Genomic DNA, 23,168 nt, shown 5'->3' with positions numbered 1-23,168 from the left:
CTTCAGGAAAAGGACTTGGGGCAGTGTTGCTTCAGGAGACAGAGGGGTTTTTGCACCCTGTTTGTTTCGCCAGCCGTAAGCTGACCTCGGCCGAGGCAGCGTATGCAACGGTTGAACGCGAGTGTCTCGCCATTGTCTGGGGCATCCAGAAGTTCGAAGCGTACCTGTACGGACGACCTTTCTGTCTGGAGACGGACCATCAACCTCTGCAATATCTTCAGGTTGCAAGGTTGGCAAACGCCAGACTTATGCGCTGGGCGTTGATTCTCCAACCGTACCAATTCACGGTACGCGTCATACCGGGCGCCAACAATGTTGGAGCTGACTTTCTCTCTCGGGCTGGAGAGGAGAACATGACTGTGAGCGAAACCGAGGTTTCGTCTTGAAGAGGGGAGGTGTGTCACGATCGGGTGACAGAGACCAAGAAAGTGTCACTCAGTGGAGTGCCTGTTCTTGGTCGTGTATGATAGAAAGCGCCTGTGCGTGATATTGGGTTACAGCAGAGTTTGCTGACGGTGCTCTACGAGCACGGATGTTTTGTATCGCACGAGTTTTACAGTGGAGGTTTCTGCTGTCATAGCTAGGGCTGACGGTTTTTCGCTGACAGCGCACACGGGATTTTCACGGATTGAGTTTCTCGTGTCTTTTTCTGCTTGGGAGGCAGAATTGTGTATAGCTGGACTGGTTTGGTGACAAGGTCAGTCACGTGTATTTGGCTAGGTGGTCTGTCAGAGACTCAAGGACGGCACACTTGACACCCAGCGGCAGAAGGGGAAGGATCGTATACACAGTTTCTAGAGTATGATGGTTTTTCACCGAGTATTATATTCGGCACTCTAGGGGAACTTCCACGAGTTATTTCTTCTCTCTGCCACGTATTTTGCTGAGGACAAGTCGTCAATTTTCCTTCGTCGGCGATGGCTTTCGCATAAGGATTCGACAAGGGGTTCTGGACGGTTTTGGTCACTGTTGACGAACAGAGGCTGGTCCAGGGAGGAAGCGGACTTTGCTTCCATTGAGAGTACAATCATAGGCTTTTGAGGTAATAAATCATTATTTAACGCTGTTGATGAGTCTGTGTTGTGGAATGAAATACTCTCTGTTGTTCTTTCCAGGTTAGCGCATAATTTACTCTCTGTGACGCTAAAATACTAATCTGTATATGGTTTTTGCAGATAGGGAGAGAAGGACGGAAAATGACTGTTTTGTTGTTGTAAAAAGTCCATTTTGTGCAGGCCCACGTGCTCGATGAGATATTTAAAGATGACATGTTTTAAGGTGGTGGGTGAGGGGTAGCTGACATGTTTAGTGCACCGATGCTTTCTGTTTGCAGCCTTCGTTTCGTTTCGTTTCGCTTCGTTCGCCTCGCTTCGTTACGTTCCTGTAACATCTGCACGGCTGACTCTGGCGGGAACTGTTGAGGCTACGCTAACCAGGAGACCGGCTAACCAGGAGACCGGCTAACCAGCGGACCGGCTAACCGGCAGCGGACCGGCTAACCAGCGAACCGACTAACCAGCATACCGGCTAAGCAGCAGCAGCAGAGATAAAGCTAAGTGCACCATGTCGTACGCACCCCGTTGACCACCGTTGTCTTTTCGTATCTATGATTTCATTGGAGTAGTGACAACGTGGGGTGTGTGACACCTGCACGAACTAGGGCTTTTCGGACAGAACATTCTCATTTAACTATATTTACACGGGTTCAGCGTGTTCCTATAATTTTCTACATACTACTGGCATTTTGTCAGTGAACACTGGTTTTTTACGTGTTGAGAACGTAAAAGGAACATATTTTGAGTGAAGGCTCGAGGGAGGTGGAGAGTTTATACATAAACAGGCGTCTGAAACTTATACTTTTGTTGACTCTATTTAATTGTATGACTGCGAGAGTGGATCGTGGTGTGGTTAGTTAATTAGTAGTAATTAACCGGTTCATAATCACCTTGAGTGATATATTGAAACGTGACAGTGTGAACCTTTTGTTGTTACCGGCGCTCAGGTATACTGGCCAGATCGTTCTTTCTCCGTAGCGTGTGTGTAAGTGCGTACGTGCGTGCGTAAGTGCGTCCATGCATGCGTAAGTGCGTGCGTGCACGCGCTGTGTGTGTTTAATTATCGTCCTTACTTCGTTACTGACACCTTTGTCAAACTGCCAAGCGATTTCATGGAGAAAAAGTTCAGCTGTGTACAGGAAACAACAAGAATGTAGACTTTTGCTTTGTAGCCAAGTAGATCGACGCAAAAGCCTGAACAGACCTCTGGTGGTGTCATATGGCATCTGTATCAGTGCGTTAATGCAAGCAGTAGCTTACTGTATAGACGACGCTCGGAAATAACTCCGTCGGTTTGGAACAGAGTGAATACCCTTGCTTTTTCCTCTGACAAATAAAGTCACACGTGCTCCTGTCCTCGTGTTTCCGACACACCCCTGGCTAGTGATTGGCCGCTACAATGTTTGTCCGAGTAAAAAGCAAGGGCATTCACTCTTTCACAATCCACACACACCCGACTGAGTTATTTTCGGAATTCGTCTGTTAACAATGGATGCAAGCAGGTCAAAATCGTAACGGTTAGTTAGTTAGTTAACTGTTGCTTAATGGGTCCAGCGGACTATTTAGGCCAAATCAGGGCCCCAATCGTAACGGTGAAAACACACCCTCGCATATATATATATATATATATGTTTAGAGTAAACCTATGAACGTCATAGGCCAACAAATTCCCTACCCTTATTCCCTGGTCTTGAAACATCAATCACATCTCTAAGAAGAACACACACTCAACCGACAGTTAGTTGAGTGTTTTGACGAGTAACAGCAGACAGCTTGTCATTGGAGGTAGCTTAAATCTTGTTTTGAAAAAAAAGCAAAAGTGCTCCAGGGCAAAAATGTTAAGTAGAAAATAAACTGAGCAGACGAATGCTGTGTTGGCTATACATGTATAGGTATTTGAGGTGATTTTTAAAGATGAAAACCCACATTGCTTTCGCAAGGGTATTTTACTTTCTCCTCTCAAAGAACTTGTTGGAATTGTCCAGTACGTAGAGGATACAGGCACAAACACACCGTTAGACGATGGGAAAATTCCGAAAGTCGAGTGAACAATTTCAAATTTACCGCATGCTTAAAAACACCTTCAAAGCTGAAACATATTTTATTAACTGACATAATAATTAAACCATTTGGATACTGGATGGTATGATTTCGCTTGTGTTTGTGTGTGCGTGCGTGTGGGTTTGTCTGTTTATTTGATTGCATGGTTTATTCTGATTGTATCACTGACTTTCACCCTCAAGTAATTGTGAATCGGTCGTTTGCCTACAAAATGAAATCTCTCTCTCTCTCTCTCTCTCTCTCTCTCTCTCTCTCTCTCTCTCTCTCTCTCTCTCTCTCTCTCTCTCTCTCTCTCTCTCTCTCGCTCTCTCGCTCTCTCTCTCTCTCTCTCTCTCTCTCTCTCTCGCTCTCTCTCTCTCTCTCTCTCTCTCTCTCTCGCTCTCTCGCTCTCTGTCTCTCTCTCTCTCTCTCTCTCTCGATCTCTCTATCTCTCGATCTCTCTATCTCTCTCTCTCTCATGCAATGCACCCACCATTAATATTCTTGAATCTTTTCTTTTAAATAGAAAACAAATTACATTTACTAATGCATCATATTCAAATGAAAGTACTTTGAAATATGGGGTCCCACAGGTATCTGTTTTAGGCCCATTATTGTTCTCCATTTATGTCAATGATTTATCACTTTGCATACGTAATAACTGTGAATTGTTTGCAGATGACACTACTATTCATTCTAGTCACCATTCCATAAATTATTTGTCAAAAACTCTCCAAGAAAGCATTGATGCACTCCTGAATTGGTCAGAGTTAAACCATATGTCTCTTAACCATACAAAAACAAAATTTATGCTAATAACCACAAGACAGAAACGACAAAATCTATTATCGAGCATTCCACCTCTTTATATTAAAAATCAAGTATTGGAAGAAGTGTCTCACCATAAAGTCCTTGGTGTAAAGATTGATAATAATTTATCATGGCATGATCACATTGATTACATCTGTAAGATTGCTTCCCAAAAAATATATCAGTTATCAAAAATAAAACATTTCTTGAATTTCCACTCGCGAAAGATTTTTTTTTTACAATCACATCTTGTCAAATATTGATTATGCATCCACTCTATGGGATTGTGCAAGTGCTAATGTTTTGAAACCTTTAGCCAGTCTTCACAGAAGAGCAGTTAAGCTTATAATGCTAAAAAATCACACTCCTTCAGAATCTGATTATAAAAATTTGCAAGTATTACCATTTCAAAAAAGATTAATGTATAATAAAGGTGTTATGATGCATAAAGTGATGTCAGGATATGCACCGGAGACATTACGTGATAATTTTATTTTGAACTATAACAGACTAAAAATCATAACACCGACTCCACGTATTGACCTTTTCAAATCAAGCCTTCTTTATTCAGGTGCGGTCCTATGGAACTCACTGCCTATTTTTCTTAAGCATAAAACAAACACAGACAGCTTCAAAAAAAATTATATGTCGCACATAATGCAACTAAACATGTGCTGAATGGTTCATCAATTCATTTAAAATGTATGTGCATGTTAAACAAAATTATAATAATATGCAGATCTAAATTAAGTTATGTTAAAAATTGACACTTGGAAATTGTACTTAAAATGCAGCATGACAATTTATTTTTTAAATTTGTATCTGTATATACAGTTATAATGTATTAAGTTTGATGTGATAGTTCTTTGATTATATTGTTTTCTGTTCTTGTTGACCCTATATTAGGGCGAGGGCTGGATGTAAAAAAGCAATATTCTTGCTTATCTATTACCCTCGATAATAAAGATTTTGTCTTGTCTTGTCTTGTCTCTCTCTCTCTCTCTGTTTCTCTATGTCTCTCTCTCTGACCCACATGCATACACACACACACACACACACACACACACACACACACACACACACGCCATTAACGCACGCACGCACGAGCGCACATGCACTCACACACACACACACTACACGCACGCACGCACGCACGCACGCACGCGCGCACGCACACACACACTACACGCACGCACGCACGCACACACACACACATATATACCCGCCCGGCCCTCACACACACACACAAACGTCTTCAGCACACGACAAAACACAGGAAAACAACACTGAGAGTTAGCCAGCAAACACGATCGACTGCTGCAGTCATACACCAGTTAGTGGTGTGCTGTATGTACCAAAGTATTGATTCCTGCAACCATTCCAACTACGTGAGTGCTAACATTCCCAGGAGTGCAGGACTGACAAGGTTAGAGTGGATATGGTTTCTCTGCAGTGAACCAAGCGAGAAAGTGAAGCATGGGTGTTCAAGAAAAACCGTTTAAAGAAAGCTCAGCATTTTCTTTGAGCGTATTAAATAATCCAACAAAACTAATCATTTGTTCAGGAGAAAGGTATTTCATAACACCACACGCACGTGCGTGCGCGCACACAAGCATAAACACACACACACACACACACACACACACACACACACACACACACACACATTCAACACACACAAACACACACACACTCACACACACACACTCACACAAGCACGCGCTTTTCACTATAACAACCCCCCCCCCCCCCCCCTATTATAAATTTACTCTCCCCACACCAAATTCAGCATTTTATATACCCTAAACCAAATCAATCCGAGCTGGGCCATCACCGTTTCCTGGTATTCAAAGCTCAACATTGAATCTGTTCGGTGGTGTGTCAAAGAAAAAAAGCCAGCTTGCTTATTTACTGCGCTGGTTGTAAGGGTAGTATAGTACTGGCATCTGGAGCGGTATAACTCTCATGCAAAGATCGAAGCCACGTTAACCACACTCCCTGTAGGGCTGTCATTCCGCGCTGAGAAATTGCGGCTTAACACCAAACTGCGCAGAAAAAAAGGAGATAGATAAAAAGGTGATGGCAAAAAAGGTGATGGCAAAAAAGGAGATGGCAAAAACGGAGATGGCAATAAAAGGAGATGGCAAACAAGTAGATGGCAATAAAAGGAGATGGCAAACAAGGAGATGGCAATAAAAGGAGATGACTTAAAAGAAGATGGCTTAAAAAGAGATGGCAAAAAAGAAGATGGCAAAAAAGAAGGTGGCAAAAATTGAGATGGCAAAAAAGAAGATGGCAAAAAAGAAGATGACTAAAAAAAAGATGGCAAAATAGGAGATGGCAAAATAGGAGATGGCTAAAAAGACGATGGCAAAAAAGGAGATGGCATAAAAGAAGAAGGTAAAAAAAAAGATGGCTAAAAAGGGAGATGGCAAAAAATGCAGATGGCAAAAAAGGAGATGACAAAAAGGAGAAGGCAGAAATGATATGGCTGAAAGGAGATGGCAAAAGGGAGATGGCTAAAAACAAGAAAATTAAAAGGAGATGGCAAAAAAAGAAGATAAAACAATTGAGAAGAAGAACATTAATGCAGACGGAAGAGGAGGATGAGGAGAATCAGGAGAAGAAAAAGGAGGAGGTAGAAGAGGAATTGTTTGTTTGTTTATTTGTTGCTTAACGTCCAGCCGACTACGCAGAGCCATATCAGGACGAGGAAGGGGGGGATGAAGGGGGCCACTTGTCAAGCGATTCCTGTTTACAAATGCACTAACCCATTACTTGTGTCCCAGCAGGCTTTAGTAAAACTAAATTAATACCTACTGGAAGATTACCAGTTTCCAGTATGTTAAAATAGGCTTAACCTATCTACTGCTGGACTTACATCAGAACACTAACAGATTAAACTATACATGAATCGCGAGACAAGCGGCAAGAGAAGAGATTTTTGGAAAAAATACAGGTGAATGAGCAAGAAGGCAGAAAAAAGAAAAGAATTCATGAAGAAAAAGAGAGCATGACAGGAAAGAGGAACCAAAAATCTACCTAACAGCAAACTAGAAAGCTCCTGCGGTTCCAAAAACAGGAGGGGCTTTTAATTTCATAACCGCAGTGCCCCACTGCGGGAGGTAGAAGAGGAAGTGGAAGAAGAGGAGAAAAGAAGACAGAAAAGAAAAAAATACGAGACAAAAAAACAGTCGCTTTAATATTCTGTTTCTTCGATCGCCTCAAGCCATTCACTTCATTTTTGCATTGAACTTTAATTAAAACACTCATGCGTATTTCTCACAAAGGTGGTGCAGGCACCACCGAGACCAGGACAAAACATAATATTCACCATGCATATATACACAAGCTCACGAGCTCCCTCTATCACGTTTCTGTCGTCCCGAAAACATTTGTACACACAACTAAATTCCAAAATTCAACACGCACACTATCCCCAAAGTGCTGACAGTGCTTCTTCTGTTACCAAGAGAACGTGTCAGCACAGGGTTAAAGATGCTTTCCTTATCATGTCGACCACCACAGATGTGTCCAGGCTTTTACATGGACTAAGATAATCCCTCCACTTGGACACATACCAACATTCTACAGCCTGAGAGAAAAAATAAAGAGGAAGAAGATAGAGAGGATAAAAAAATATATAAAAAAAACATTCTTCAGCCTGAGAGAAAAAATAAAGAGGAAGAAGGGAGAGAGGATAAAACAAAATTAAAAAAAATTAAAAAAAATTCTACAGCCTGGCTGCTGTTTGTGCAGAGTGTGGATTTCTTGCTTAATGATATGCGACACCGATACATGCACATCCTGGCTGATTTCTGTGCAGAGTGTGGATTTCTTGCTTAATGATATGCGACACCGATACATGCACATCCTGGCTGATTTCTGTGCAGAGTGTGGATTTCTTGCTTAATGATATGCGACACCGATACATGCACAGCCTGGCTGATTTCTGTGCAGAGTGTGGATTTCTTGCTTAATGATATGCGACACCAATACATGCACAGCCTGGCTGCTGTTTGTGCAAAGTGGGGATTTCTTGCTGAATTAATTGCGTAACGAACACCTAATTCAATCTGAGAAAGATCGGCATAAAAAGAAACACCCACTATTCGCTGGGATCAGGCAGGCTGCTGTTGTTGTTGTTGGCTCACGTAAGTGTAGCCTATGCGATGGTAAACTCTGTCTGTCTGTGCGTGCGTGCGTGCGTGCGTATGTATGTATGTGTGTATGTCTGTGGTAGAAACTTTAACATTTTTGGCTAAACACCGAAATACTCATTTCACGTGGTTAATTTTCAAGCACCATCTTCAAATTATTGAAGCAATGATCAACATTGTGTCGGCATGTGTGTAGTTAAAGCGTGTATCCAAAGAAAACGGGTGGTGGGGGGTTTTGAAGGGGTACAAGCAGTTGACTGGTTTGTGTCGTGTTTGGCATGCAGACGGCAGGTCAGGTGTCAAGATCAGGTCAGGGGTCGCGCGAAGGATTGTGGTCCAGTTCTCACCTCGCCGATTCGCCGGGGAAGACGATTTCATGTTGTTCGGTTTCTAAGCTCCAGAAAAGTAAATAAAGAAGATACCAAAGGGAGATTTCCTACAATTTGATCTGCACAGCGTGTTTCCAATGTCCACGCGAGGAAGAGCTGTCGAAAGCGCGGCAGTCAGTGTCGATCTTGCAGCCGTATCCCGGTAAGTTCAGAGACAGATCTAGTGTCTCCCACTCTCATAACGTGTCACCTACTGTTAATCCGTTTTGTTTTAATTTCTTTTTATTTCAGCAGACACGGATGTCAAACACAGTGCTAGGCAGTCACCTCTAGTGAAATGAGTTGATCTAAAGTGCCTGTAATGTTTGGATGTCTTTGCTCGTGGTTCGATTTATGTGAATTTCAAGACTTGCAGTAGAGTCTCAAGTTAAGTTTACTCTGCCCGAAAAAAACTGTCCACCATTTACTTGAACATGCAGATATATAAGGAAACAGAATGAATCTGTTCTCAAAGTCAAAATGATCACGATTTTTTCCTCAGATTCAAAACATGCACTGTCATGGTTTTGTCTGTACAATTTAGTAAGTCTTAAGTACTTTGCAACAACTTCCTTGAACGTGAAAGACAGTTTTTGAATGCTAGATCTGTATCGCGTTTCATTCCAGACTCGATCCTCTCTTTGATTGTAGATCTACTGTTTGCTGTTTACGCACTATCATATGATTCGCTATGTAACGTTTGGTAAGCTTACCTTGCAACAGCTTTCTTGTCTTTGTTGGCATTTCTGGCTGTGTTGACCGTCAGAATTATTTTAAGAACCAGGCTGCTGCAGTCGACATGTTTCGCATATTGTAGGGTCACCATGCTGCATAGGTAAAGTGGCTTGTATTTATAACCTGACTATTCTGTGTGTGTTACGGAGTGAGTGAGTTTGTGTTATGTTACTGTTTGTTGATTTCTTACGGGAGCCTTGAAGGCTTCGCCTCTTGTTTAAATATATCTTATTAACTTTTAACTTTTTGTCAAGGGCCGGGGGGGGGGGGGGGGATTCAGCCGTGTATAAGGACGTTCTGATTCCATGTAAAATCCTTGACATTGGCGTACATGATCGCCTGCACGAGATGGAATGTATCTTTAAAGGCACAGTGCAGCTCACAGCCTTCGTTTTGCGTTTTTGTTGCAGCTGAGTGCATTTACAGTTCAAAAATCCTCCTAAGGTAGTAAAACAAACCCAAAACTACCCAACGACGACATCTGTGAAGCTCGACAGTTTCTTGTTCACGCGAGTGCATAAATTAACCTAGTTATTACGTTGGTGTTTGGTCGAAGTTCGATTCAACTGAGTGATTCCGGCCTCCATTTTGTTTTACACAAACTCATGATGACGTCTGACATAGTTTGCTAGTGACGTGTCTTTTTGTGCATGATGTGGTGATCTACCTGATCTAAATTTAGATCCAAAAATAGGTCAAGACCAGCTGGGTCCGAGTACGAAATTAATTCGTAAAAAAATCGCAGTTCTTGACTCTTTGGGTGCAAGTCAATGAAACTTGGTAGTTCTTCTAACGGATAGCTGCCTGAGGTATGACTAAAAGCCCCAGGGGCTCCGTGCACCTGGATTTGACAAGTTCAGTACCTTTAAATTAAAAACAAAAGCAACTTGCAGAATATTCCAGAAATATGGACCTTGGTTCTTCTGTTGATAAGGGAATGTGTCAACACGGGATTAAATTCAACAGACAAAAGCGATCAAGAAATATCGACATTGGTTTTTCCTGGTGGGTAGGAGAATATGTCAACGCAGGATTAAATTCCAACAGGGAAGGCGATCAAGCAATGTCGACAGTGGTTCTTCCGTTGCCAAGAGAATGTCAACAAGGATTAAATATTCAATAGACAAACCAATCCAGAAGTATTGACAGATATTGCTACGCTTGGTTTCCCTCCTGAAATCTACGGATTGTGTGCGTCAGCGTGCGATTCAGATGATATATTTCTCAGATACGAATCAATTCCAATATATAAATGCATGACTGGTTGCTTAACTCTCTTACAGGTAACCACATTTGGCCCTAACAACAGTTTCAGAGCTGAAAGAGAAGTGTCGTACGTACTGACATGCAAACCCAAAGAATGTTTTAAATAAAATAACAACGAAGCATTAAAAGCCCTGCTGGCAATAAACTTTGAAGACGCACAAATGTGTGTATAATCTCCAATGTTCATTATGATCATTGCTATGCATTTGCCTAAATTATTTTTATATGTGTCATGTTGAATTTAATGTCCAATATGGGGCCGGGGTGGGGGTGTGTTTTTGTGTGTGTGGTTTGTTTTTATCTGTAAAGCGCACCGAGGCTGCTTTTCTGACAATGTATAGCGTTTATAAGAACGTGTTATCAAACTTCGACATCAACGAAGAATACGATCACCTTGTCAAATTGTGATTTCCGCCAGATCACTTTAACTTAGCTAACAGGCGCCACATAAGTCAAAGTTACACAGATGTAAACAAACAGAAAGCAAAAAGTCAGTAGACAACTTAACAGTATCAGAAATCAATAATAAAAAAAAAATTAAAACAAGTCGCGTAAGGCGAAAATACAACATTTAGTCAAGTAGCTGTCGAACTCACAGAATGAAACTGAACGCAATGCCATTTTTCAGCAAGACCGTATACTCGTAGCATCGTCAGTCCACCGCTCATGGCAAAGGCAGTGAAATTGACAAGAAGAGCGGGGTAGTAGTTGCGCTAAGAAGGATAGCACGCTTTTCTGTACCTCTCTTTGTTTTAACTTTCTGAGCGTGTTTTTAATCCAAACATATCATATCTATATGTTTTTGGAATCAGGAACCGACAAGGAATAAGATGAAATGTTTTTAAATTGATTTCGACAATTTAATTTTGATAACAATTTTTATATATTTAATTTTCAGAGCTTGTTTTTAATCCAAATATAACATATTTATATGTTTTTGGAATCAGCAAATGATGGAGAATAAGATGAACGTAAATTTGGATCGTTTTATAAATTTTTATTTTTTTTTTACAATTTTCAGATTTTTAATGACCAAAGTCATTAATTCATTTTTAAGCCACCAAGCTGAAATGCAATACCGAAGTCCGGGCTTCGTCGAAGATTACTTGACCAAAATTTCAACCAATTTGGTTGAAAAATGAGGGCGTGACAGTGCCGCCTCAACTTTCACGAAAAGCCGGATATGACGTCATCAAAGACATTTATCAAAAAAATGAAAAAAACGTTCGGGGATTTCATACCCAGGAACTCTCATGTCAAATTTCATAAAGATCGGTCCAGTAGTTTAGTCTGAATCGCTCTACACACACACACAGACAGACACACACACACACACGCACGCACATACACCACGACCCTCGTCTCGATTCCCCCCTCTACGTTAAAACATTTAGTCAAAACTTGACTAAATGTAAAAAGAAGAGTTTACATCTTCAAGACAGGCGAGCCAACTGGCTTCGTTTCCACACAGATGACAAGACTAAACAGTCCACTCTAACTTCGATACAGCGACGAAAACGAAGCGTTAGCACTTTGAAGACTGAAGAGCGAAGTGCAGTGGTTTTATGCCCACAAGTGCTGTCAAGCTGTGCACACAAGCTTACAGAATAGCGCTTACCTTGTAACTTAGTTAATCTGGCGATCGTGCCCGGTGATGCAGACTTGGAAGTGCGACTGTACAGTAGCGGAGAAGACACCAATTGAAAAGGAGAAAAATGCAGATCCAAACAGAAACCGTGAAAATTGTGCCAGAAAAGATTCCAAACACAATCGAAACACTCGAAGAATCCAGGTACTAAAATCGTACTATATATATCAGAAGATTCCAAACACTCGCAGAATCAAGATACTGAAATCGTACTATATATCAGAAGATTCCAAACACTCGCAAAATTCAGATATTAAAATCGTCCTATATCAGAAGATTCCAAACACTGTAGAATCCAGATACTAACATCGTGTTATACGTAAGATCAGAAGATTCTAAACGACACTCGCACAACCAAGCTCCTACAACCCGTACAAGAGAAGACTCCAAACACTCGCAGAATCCAACTACTAAAATTCGTTAAAGCTGTACAAGGGAAAGCTCCAAACACTCGCAGAATCCAGAAGCCTGTAAACCGTAAAACTGTGCACCAGACTCGGAAGACTCCACAAACACTGACACAACTCTGCAGCAATCCGATGGAGACAAGAGCAGGTCGTGCCACAAGTCTCTTCAGTGTGTGCAGCGCTGGACAGAGCAGTAAAAGAGAGAAGTAGTAAAAACGGAGGGTTCACCTCTTCACTCGAAAAGCTATGGACAGATTCACGCACAGCACAGCGCGAGTAAAAGTATTGATTTCATTATCGCCGGTTATTCCCTCGCAGTTTCTCTGTGTCTCTCGACGATCTTTCTGACACTCTTAGCATTTTGTTCCTCTTCGCTTCTTCATTTCTCTTTATTGAGTTTTCTTTCCCTCGCATTGACACTAGTGTCCATTGAAAACTGTGACAACTTGCACGTGACATTTCCCCCCTCTCTCTCTCTCTATCTCTCTGTCTCTCTCTCTGTCTCTCTCTCTGTCGCATTGACGCTCGTTTCCCATGAAAATCGCTACTTGATTCTGTGATAACCTTCCATAATCTCTCTCCGTCCGTCTCCCTCACCGTCGCTCTCTCTTTTATATATCCTATATCCCTCACACACACACACACACACACACACACACACACACACACACATCTGTCTTAGGTACGTATCTTACTGATTCTCTCCGTCTCTCTCTCTCACCCCCCCCCACCCCACCCCCTCCTCGGGTTTGCTTTTTGTTCGCAGCGATACGACGCATTGTCGTGCCTTTTAATGAATATCACAGAATCAGTGGATCTTGGACAACCCCAATATTCTCTCCTCTTCTTTAGTTATCTTTTCTCATCATTTCCTTAAAAATCTGGGTCTCCTTACATACCTCTCCCTGTCTTTTCTTGTGTGGGTTCTTCGCTCCGAGACAAGAATTTTAATGAAAACCTCCGCCTGATTCTTCGACAAACTCCGCTGTCTCTTGCTTCCTCTGAAAGTAAAGATTGCCCTTCTCCGTTCTACTTCCACTCATCCCCATCAGACAGTCCCATCGTTGACTAGCAACCCCCTCCATCCAACAACCCTTACCCATCCCACCTTTCTCCCTTCGTCTCGTAAACAAAACAGACAACAACAACAAAAACAAAATCAACTACAAAACAAACAAAAACACCACCCCCACCACCACCATCAAGAACACCACGAACAACAACAACAGCAATAACTACAACAACGACAAAAATATCACCACCACCACCACCGCAAACCACCACCAACAACAACACTAACAACAACAACAACAACAACAACAACAACAACAACAACAACAACAACAACAACAACAAAAACAGAGAGAAAAAACACGAGAGTAAAAAAATTCCACCAGTCTTGACAAGGACCACGTCCTCCATCTTATTCTCCCTGCAAGTCGTTACGCGTCCTAATCAGTCTCACCGCCGGCATGAAACTGATGTAATCACGGTTGATCAGTCAAGCGAAGCGTTGTCAATTTCAGCCCACATCGATTTTATCGAACGGAACGGGTGAGCAGGGCTTATGGAAAGTCCAAAGAATTAGCTAAGAAAACAACAACCATACCAATATGGTGGCATTTCATTTCTTAAAGCTTAGAACTATCTAACTATTTCTCTATGACCTTTCCCGTCCTTTTCCTCTTGTAATGTCTTTTTCTTTTTCTTTTTGCTTAAATATTTTTTTGTTTTTTTGTAGTTGATGTAGTTGGGTTTATGTTTCTTTGTAAATCAGACTTTTGACTTGCAACAAGGTCGAACGCTTTTTTAAGTATCATTTTAAAGGCTGACATATAGTCCTATTTAATTAGTTAAATTACTTCCAGGGCTTTTCCCATCGTTGCGGGGATATATAAATTAAGCTTCCTGCGAAGTTTTAGGTTTGAAGTCCTTACCAATTACGAGAAATAATTAATTCTTTATTGCTATGTTTAGCAACAGTTCTCCAGGACTAGGGCTATTTTTAGACCGTCAACACAGACAGCACAGCTTCGTCAATCCCCGCGTGAAGGAAATCGCTCACCTTCCACGTGCAAAACGTAGTGATATTGACACGCCATAAATGGTTTACAGAAATTGGAACAAAAAATATGTTTTGGAATTATCGAATGTTTAAAGATATTTTTGCATGTGAAGACTATGTCACACACCTGCCATATCAGCAATGTGTTTCAATGATGAAGTTTAGAACATTAAATAACAATTTGCCTGTGCAGAAAGAACGTTATCTTAACATCCCGAGGTCAGAAAGAACTTGCACCAAATGTGTATCACAAGACATAGGTGATGAATTCCATTATTTATTTGTCTGTGATTTTTTCAAAGAAGAAAGAGCTGAGTTGTTACCACCTTACTATTGGAAAAAACCTAATGCACTTAAATTTAAAAAGTTGTTTGCTACTAAGAAAAATAAATTGCTTAAGAATATTTTGGACTTTATTAATAGAATTTGTAACAGTTTTTCATAATTTTTTTTATTTACTATATTATTAGCATATATCATTATTGTATTGATTGTATTTATTGTTCAAAATGCCCCCAGGGGTTATGGACTAATAAAACTTGAACTTGAAGCCAGATTAGTGCGGTAGCATATTGTGCTAAGCAGGAAAGCGCGCTTTTTACATTTAGTCAAGTTTTGACTAAATGTTTTAACGTAGAGGGGGGAATCGAGACGAGGGTGTGGTGTATGTGTGTGTGTGTGTGTGTGTGTGTGTGTGTGTGTGTGTGTAGAGCGATTTAGAGAAAACTACTAGACCGATCTTCATGAAATTTTACATGGGAGTTCCTGGGTATGGTATCCCCAGAAATGTTTTAAATTTTTTTGATAAAGGTCTTTGATGACGTCATATCCGGCTTTTCGTGAAAGTTGAGGCGGCACTGTCACGCTATCATTTTTAAACCAAATTATTTGAAATTTTGGTCAAGTAATCTTCGACGACGCCCGGACTTTGGTATTGCATTTCAGCTTGGAGGCTTAACAATTAATTAATGAGTTTGCTCATTAAAGTTGTCATTAAAATCGATTTTTCGCAAACAGATTTAAAATTGATTACATCGTATTCTTCATGACATTCTGAATCTAAAAATATATACATATGTCATGTTTACTCTTAAAATGTGATCACAATTAACGAAAATAGATTAATTAGTCTTACGATTAAAATTTAAGAAATCGATCCAAAAATAATTTCATCTTATTCTTTATCCTTTCCTGGTTCCAAAAACATATAGATATGATAGGTTGTATTCAAAACAAGCTCAGAAAGTTAACACGAATACAGAAAAGCGCGCTTTCCTGCTTAGCATAATACGCTACCGCGCTATTCTGGCGTGTGCATATCACTGCGTTTTGCACGTGGGAGGTGAGCGATTTCCTTCTCGCGGGGATTGACGAAGCTGTACTGTCTTTGTGAAAAAAATACAGTGCGTTCAGTTTCATTCCGTGAGTTCGACAGCTTGACCCAATGTAGTAATTTCGCCTTACGGACAAAAGCATTGCTCAGAATATCAATATGGTGCCTTAATATGACAATATGCGACGCAAAATAACATAGAGCATCGAGAGCCAATTGTGTACGATCAACAAACGAGAGAGAGAGAGAGAGAGAGAGAGAGAGAGAGAGAGAGAGAGAGAGAGAGAGCTAGAGAGCGAGAGAGAGAGAGACAGGGGAGAGACAGACAGACAGACAGACAGACAGACAAACAGACAGACAGACAGAGACAGACAGACAGAGACAGAGAGAGGGAGACGGGGGGGAGGGGAAAGGGGAGAGGAAAGGGGAGGGGGGGGGGGGGGGTACCGGATCGGGGGAGAGATGATGAAGACAGGGGAGGGAAAAGTAAAGAGTTGAGGCGGGGTTTGGACAAGAAATGTTTGAAATTGTTTGAACGGGGTGGGAGATGGGATGGGGAGGGGAAGTGAGGGTAAAGGTGGTCTGAAGAAGTAGCAAGGGGCGAGGCGAAGCCTGTAAGACCACGTCGACCTTAAAAACAGCAATCAATAATTGCCAATCATTGCCGTCTGGATTCCCTGATTGCTCGACGGGGGGGGGGGGGGGGGGGGGGGGGGGGGGGGGGGGGGGCGGGGGGGCGCAGACAAAGGCATCCATTTCAACAACCTCCTTCGGGCAGCGTCTGTGCAGTCTACCATTTCATTTTATTTTTATTTTTTTGCGCGACAGACTGAGAGGTGAGACAGAGTGTTTGGTTGGGGGCCCACAATGGATCCGCCTCGTGAAAACAGTTCGCCCCATCGTCTCAGATCTAGCCAGGCTTTAACATGGAATAAGATTATTCCTGTGACGGGCGCAGTGGCGTGGTGGTAAGACGTCGGCCTCCTAATCGGGAGGTTGTGAGTTCGAATCCCGGTCGCTGCCGCCTGGTGGGTTAAGAGTGGAGATTTTTCCGATCTCCCAGGTCAACTTATGTGCAGACCTGCTTAGTGACTTAACCCCCTTCGTGTGTACACGCAAGCACAAGACCAAGTGCGCACGGAAAAGATCCTGTAATCCATGTCGGGGTTCGGTTGGTTATAGAAACACCATATACCCAGCATGCCTCCCCCAAAATCGGCGTATGCTGCCTAAATGGCGGGGCAAAAACTTTCTTTCTTTCTTTATTTGGTGATTAACGTCGTTTTCGGGAAAAAACGGTCATACACGTAAAAATCCACTCGTGCTAAAAACATGAGTGAACGTGGGAGTCTAAGCCCATGAACGCAGAAGAAGAAGATCAGTCCTCCACTTTGTCACACACCAAAAATGAACAGCCTGGGTGCTCTTTGTGCATTTTGTGGTATCTTTTTAAAGAATGAATTTTTTTAAAGGCACGCACTCCCGTGTCTTTTATTTATTTATTTATATGGGAGATTTATATAGCGCTTGACATTCTCTTGACATTTCTCTCTTTACATATTAATTTCTGCCGTGTGAGATGGAATTTTTGACACAATATATATCACACATTCACATCGGCTAATAAATCTCAAGCCTTTACGGCAAATATTTACTTTTCACGGCCTATCATTTCAAGTCACACGGGTATTTGGTGGACATTTTTGATCTATGCCTATATATTTTTGCCAGGAAAGACCCTTTTGTCAATCATGGGATCTTTAACGTGCACACCCCAATGTAGTGTACACAAAGGGACCTCGGTTTTTCGTCTCATCCGAAAGACTAGCATTTGAACCCACCACCTGGGCTAGGAAAGGGGGAAGAACATTGCTTACGCCCCGACCCAGGGTCGAACTCGCAACCTCTCACTTCCGAGGCAAGTGCACTTTACCACTCGGCCACCCTTTCCCTTTGATGAAATTGAATTCTTCAAAAAATGTCCTACTCACCACATCAAGCAGTCAGGGCGTTGATGTTTGGAATTTGACCAAGTGGAGGGATGTGACCACTGATACAGTGGAACCTCCCATATAAGACCTCCAAAAAACTGAGAAAATAAGGTCTTAAAAAGGAGGGAGTCTTAAAATGGGGGTAAGTTTACACAGGTTATGAACAGAAAGTCCAAGAAAACAGGGTCTTAAAAAGGAGGGAGTCTGAAAGGCGTTCATTAATTAATTCATATTGTTTACATGTGCCAATAATGTTATAAAACTGTACTTAAGGGGATATAATAACGATTGGCTATAGCTTTCGAACACAGAAAAAATTATTTCAGTATTGCAAAGTGGTGTTGATAGTGTCGAATGTAAACAGAACAGTCTCAAAGTGAAAGTGGATGTTTTCCGGAAATTGCGAAGTTAACAAGAATACAGAAAAGCGTGCTTTCCTGCTTAGCACAATACGCTACCGCGCTAATCTGGCATGTCAATATCACTACGTTTTGCACGTAGAAGGTGAGCGATTTCCTTCACGCGGGGATTGACGAAGCTGTACTGTCTGTGTTGACGGTCTAAAAATAGCCCAAGTTCTGGAGAACTGTTGCTAAACATAGCAATAAACTTTATAAAGAATTTATTATTTCTCGTAATTGGTAAGGACTTCAAACCTAAAACTTCGCAGGAAGCTTAATTTATACATCCCCGCAACGATGGGAAAAGCCCTAGAAGTAATTAAAATTATTAAATAGGACTATATGTCAGCCTTTAAAATAGGGGTAAATTTACAGAGGTTATGAACAGAAAGTCCAAGAAAACAGGGTCTTAAAATGGAGGAAGTCTTAAATTGGGGGGTCTTAAAAGGGGGGTTCCACTGTAAAGCCTGGCCAGATGTGAGATGTTAAGGCGAACTATATTTTCACAAGGCAGAGTGAGCCTTTCAAGGTCTTGCACATTTCACAGCCGGGGTTTGTTTGTTTGTTTGTTCGTTCATGGGCTGAAACTCCCACGGCTTTTACGTGTATGACCGTTTTTACCCTCGGAGGAAGCATGCTGGGTATTTTCATGTTTCTATAACCCACCGAACTCTGACATGGATTACAGGATCTTTTCCGTGCGCACTTGGTCTTGTGCTTGCGTGTACACACGGGGGTGTTCGGACACCAAGGAGTCTGCACACAAAGTTGACTCTGAGAAATAAATCTCTCGCCGAACGTGGGGACGAACTCACGCTGACAGCGGCCAACTGGATACAAATCCAGCGCGCTACCGACTGAGCTACATGCCCGCCCACAGCCGGGGTTGTTCTTTGACATTTGTGCCAGGCAGACTTACCCCACTTCTCTCCCTTCGAAAAGTTAGTAAAAAAATCAATGCATATGAACCTCGGTTTATGCATGCACGTATGAACACACATGCACACACACACAAGACAATGCAAACACATATACGCCGTCGGACAGACAGACGTACACACTCACACATACACATGCAAGCTTGCACACACGCATGCACACACAATCAATCAATCAATGAGTCTTATATCGCGCATATTCCGGGGGTACAGTTCTAGGCGCTCTGCAGTGATGCCGTGTGAGATGAAATTTTATACGGCCAGTAGATTGCAGCCATTTCGGCGCATATTTACCTTTCACGGCCTATTATTCCAAGTCACACGGGTAAAGGTAGACAATTATTAACTGTGCCTAAGCAATTTTGCCAGGAAAGACCCTTTTGTCAATCGTGGGATCTTTAACGTGCACACCCAATGTAGTGTACACGAGGGGAGGTTCGGACACACACACACACACACACACACACACTCACACTCACCTGTGGCAATATTTGTGAAGTCAGCGAAGCATCAACTGTCTGAAAGCAAGGGAAATACAAATCATTCAACAGTTCACTCATCAAGAGAAAACCAAGATGAGGAAGTTCAATAAGGCCAAAAAAAAAAATAGGTGTGGTTACGGTAACATAGTCCAAAAAAATAGGGTAGGTAGGTAGGCAATCACTTTTCTTTTTTTTTTTACTTTTTTTTCTAATGTGTACAAATTAAACCTACTTGACAGGGAAATAAGTGTGCGACTCGGGCGCTTTCGCTTTCATTGCGTTTTTTGCACTCGTTTTTTTTTTTGGTGACAAATGTAATAAAAAGTTATAGGATCGGCCCCTAAAATTAGGGTAGGTCGGGTTACCGTAACCACATCTATTTTTTTTTTAGGCCTAACAGATTGCAATGGATCAGTGAAAATAAATAAAAAATAAATAAAAATACATGAATAAATAGATAACAAATGCTAAATATGTAAACTATACATGCATGTTAATTAATGTATATGGACAAATAAATAGAAAAAGAAACAAAGAAAGGAAAAAAGGAACAAACAATCAAACAACCAAATAAAAAGAAATTAAAAAATGTTAAGGTGTTTTTGTTTTGTTTTGTTTTTTGTAAATAAAATATTGCTGGCAATACTTCTTTGATGTTTGTCATCAGGTATCCTTTGCTCTTGAGATGAAAAGTAACAGTTGTGAGCAACCAAGTACAATTTTTGCTTTGTTTGAAAATTGCAGTTTTCTCTTGAACAAAACTGGGGTGGTCGTTGTTGGCAGGTAGTTTTTACTGAGAGGTAGTCGTCACTTTGGCAGGTTCGACTGTTGTTAATAAAAATATTTGTTTACAACAACTCACCCTCATAGCTTGGCGAGTTCTTTGCGAGCGATCGTCTCTCATCTGATCAAAGTCCGGCTCATCCAGGGCCGTCAGTTCCCCGACGTTCACATTCGGAAAGCCGTTGTCTCTGAACGCTGGTGCATCAGCCATTGCTGAATAATCCAAAAATTCAGCTAAGAATGGGATGATAATTTATTTGATGTCTGCAATGCGAGCATTCAGAGCTGAAAAACATAAAATGTATACATTCGTAACAGTGGGGTGACGAGCTGTGTGTGTATCTGTGTGTGTGTGTTAATCAATTGTGTGTAAGTGTGTGTGTGTGTGTTAGTATGTTGTGTGTGTGTGAGTAGGTAAGTGTGTGTGTGTGTGTGTTAGTGTGTGTGCATAAGTGTGTGTGTGTTAGTATGTTGTGTGTGTGTGTGTGTGTGTGTGTGTGTGTGTGTGTGTGTGTGTGTGTGTGTGTGTGTGTGTGTGTGTGTGTGTACAAAATAGACACCTCTGAGTACACTTTAATTCTAGCTAAGAGTCTTTTGCTGTCATGTGTATTTTACATATACACACACCAGCCACACACACACACCCGGCACACACACACACACACACACACACACACACACACACACACACACACACACACACACACACACACACACACACACACACACACACACACACACGAACGCACACACGCACACAAACAAAAAAGACCTGAGGTACAGTGACTCACTGAGTCACTAAGCACATAACAACGACACGAATCACTTTGCTATTTGGAGCCCAAATGCACTCGTTTCAAATCATTTGAACTCAAAACAAAACGTACCAAACTAAAAGTTCACTGCATATCAGCAACTACATTGCATCAACTTTGCAAGAGAAACTACAACGACGCTGAAATCATACCTTTTTCTTCCACTTGTCGTAGCAGACTACTCGATGGCAGCCATGACAGATGTCAACAAATAACCAAGGGAGGCAACTCTCTCGTAAAAAAAAGCGGAATGTGGTTTGCAGGGTGATTGTTCTTCCTTTGCTCGCGCTCTCTGTCACTCAGTGATTTTATCTTTGTAAACAACACTGTGTTTGTTTATTTATAGGCACATTCCTTCCCGTAAAGCATATCAAATAACCAAAGGGAAGTAATCGCTCTTTATGCATACGACATGTGTAATAGAGTAAGCGAGAGTTGTACGGAACCTTTTCTCCTGGCACCTGACAGAATAACAAGCATTGAAATGAACAAGCGACTTTCATCCTCAAGCATTGTCGGAAATGAACAAGCGACTTTCATTTTCAAATTTTGAGGATGAAAGTCGCTTGTCCATTACAATGCTTGTTATTCTGTCAGGTGTCAGGAGAGCATGCATAAAGAGTGATTACTTCCCTTTGGTTATTTGATATCTTTAACATCGCTCTACCTCATTCTGTTTAAGATTTTTTTTCTTCCCGTAAAGCAGTTCAGATCACCGTCTTAGATCGGCCCAGGCTAGGCTTTTACATGGGATAAGACCTTCCCTGCACTTGGTCACATACCCAGAACCAACAGGTGGCCTCTGTGCACAGTGGGAATCAAGTTTTTGATTAATTTATTTGTAAGACTTTGATTTTATTTTTTTATTTTTTTGAAATCCAATTCACAAAAATAAGTAGTCATGGTGTTAATTTTTGGTATGTGTCCAAGTCAGGGGGTGGGGGGATGCCCTCAGTCTTATCTCATGTAAACGCCTGGGCAGATCTGAGATGGCTAAATTTGATGCATCTGCTTTTTCCGTTTTAACTATTGTTTTATTCCAATATGACCTAGCTTTTGCGGTCTAAAAATGAAGCGATTAATCTTTCGGGGGAAATGAAGATACATTTTTTTAAAAATTTCAGTTGTGAACATGCTCCTGCAGTGAAAACTGAGTAGCAGAAGGATAATTATCCATGGAATGAGTGTTTTCTTGTGTCCTTGTTCGTTCTTGCTGCAGTTTTTCTGTTACCATGTACAAATTGTTCTAGTTTGTTTGCGTGTTTTATTCTTTAGCTAAAGTAGATTCGTGGCAGGGCCGGACCCAGGGGGGGGTTCCAGGGGTTCCGGAACCCCACCCCTGGAAAAAGCATGTACCTTGCTTTGAGTGTGGTTTTTTTTTACTAGTTTTAGCACCAAAACAATGCTGCTCTTAACCCTCAAAACAAGGCCCAGAATGCACCAGATTGCACAGATTTTAACCGTTTTTCAAAAATTTTCCGGGGGAGCATGCCCCCGGCGCGCTTGTGGCTTCGCCACTTCGCTGATTTACCCCCCCAAAAAAGGAGGAACCCGGCCCCCCGCCCCCCCCTTACAACTCATTTGGTCCGGCCCTGCGTGGCGATGGCCAGATTTGAAAAAAAGGAGACCACTGCTTACCCTATTAACCTCCTAAAATAAAGAATTGTCATTGCCATCAACATTGTCATTGTCATTGAGAACATGTTAAAACTCATACGGAAGTAAAACAATGGGGTGTTTTATTCTAGTGGTGTTTTTTTTAGACAGAGTGCCTAATGAGCAAGACAGGTGGGTAATCATCATCATCAACAGCAGCACCACCTGCAGCATCAGCACACAAACACACACACACACACACACACACACACACA

General features: G+C 41.7%; 1 protein-coding gene across 1 annotated transcript in view; it reads right to left on the bottom strand.

Moving 5' to 3' along the window:
• Window positions 1-21,489, bottom strand: part of LOC138945486 (serine-rich adhesin for platelets-like) — a 252,698-nt gene extending 231,209 nt beyond the window's left edge. The window contains exons 1-3 of the mRNA XM_070316917.1: window positions 21,450-21,489; window positions 20,562-20,767; window positions 19,697-19,735 (exon numbers count right to left, since the gene is read on the bottom strand). Coding sequence (XP_070173018.1) covers window positions 19,697-19,735; window positions 20,562-20,693 — 171 coding nt within the window. The 5' untranslated portion in view covers window positions 20,694-20,767; window positions 21,450-21,489. The remainder of the gene's footprint in view (window positions 1-19,696; window positions 19,736-20,561; window positions 20,768-21,449) is intronic.
• Window positions 21,490-23,168: the final 1,679 nt, after the last annotated feature.

The sequence above is a fragment of the Littorina saxatilis genome, linkage group LG13 (assembly GCF_037325665.1).
Source record: "Littorina saxatilis isolate snail1 linkage group LG13, US_GU_Lsax_2.0, whole genome shotgun sequence".
In the NCBI taxonomy this organism is placed as follows: Eukaryota; Metazoa; Mollusca; class Gastropoda; order Littorinimorpha; family Littorinidae; genus Littorina; species Littorina saxatilis.
Note: the sequence above shows the minus strand (reverse complement) of the source record. Positions and strands in the feature narration are given on the sequence as shown.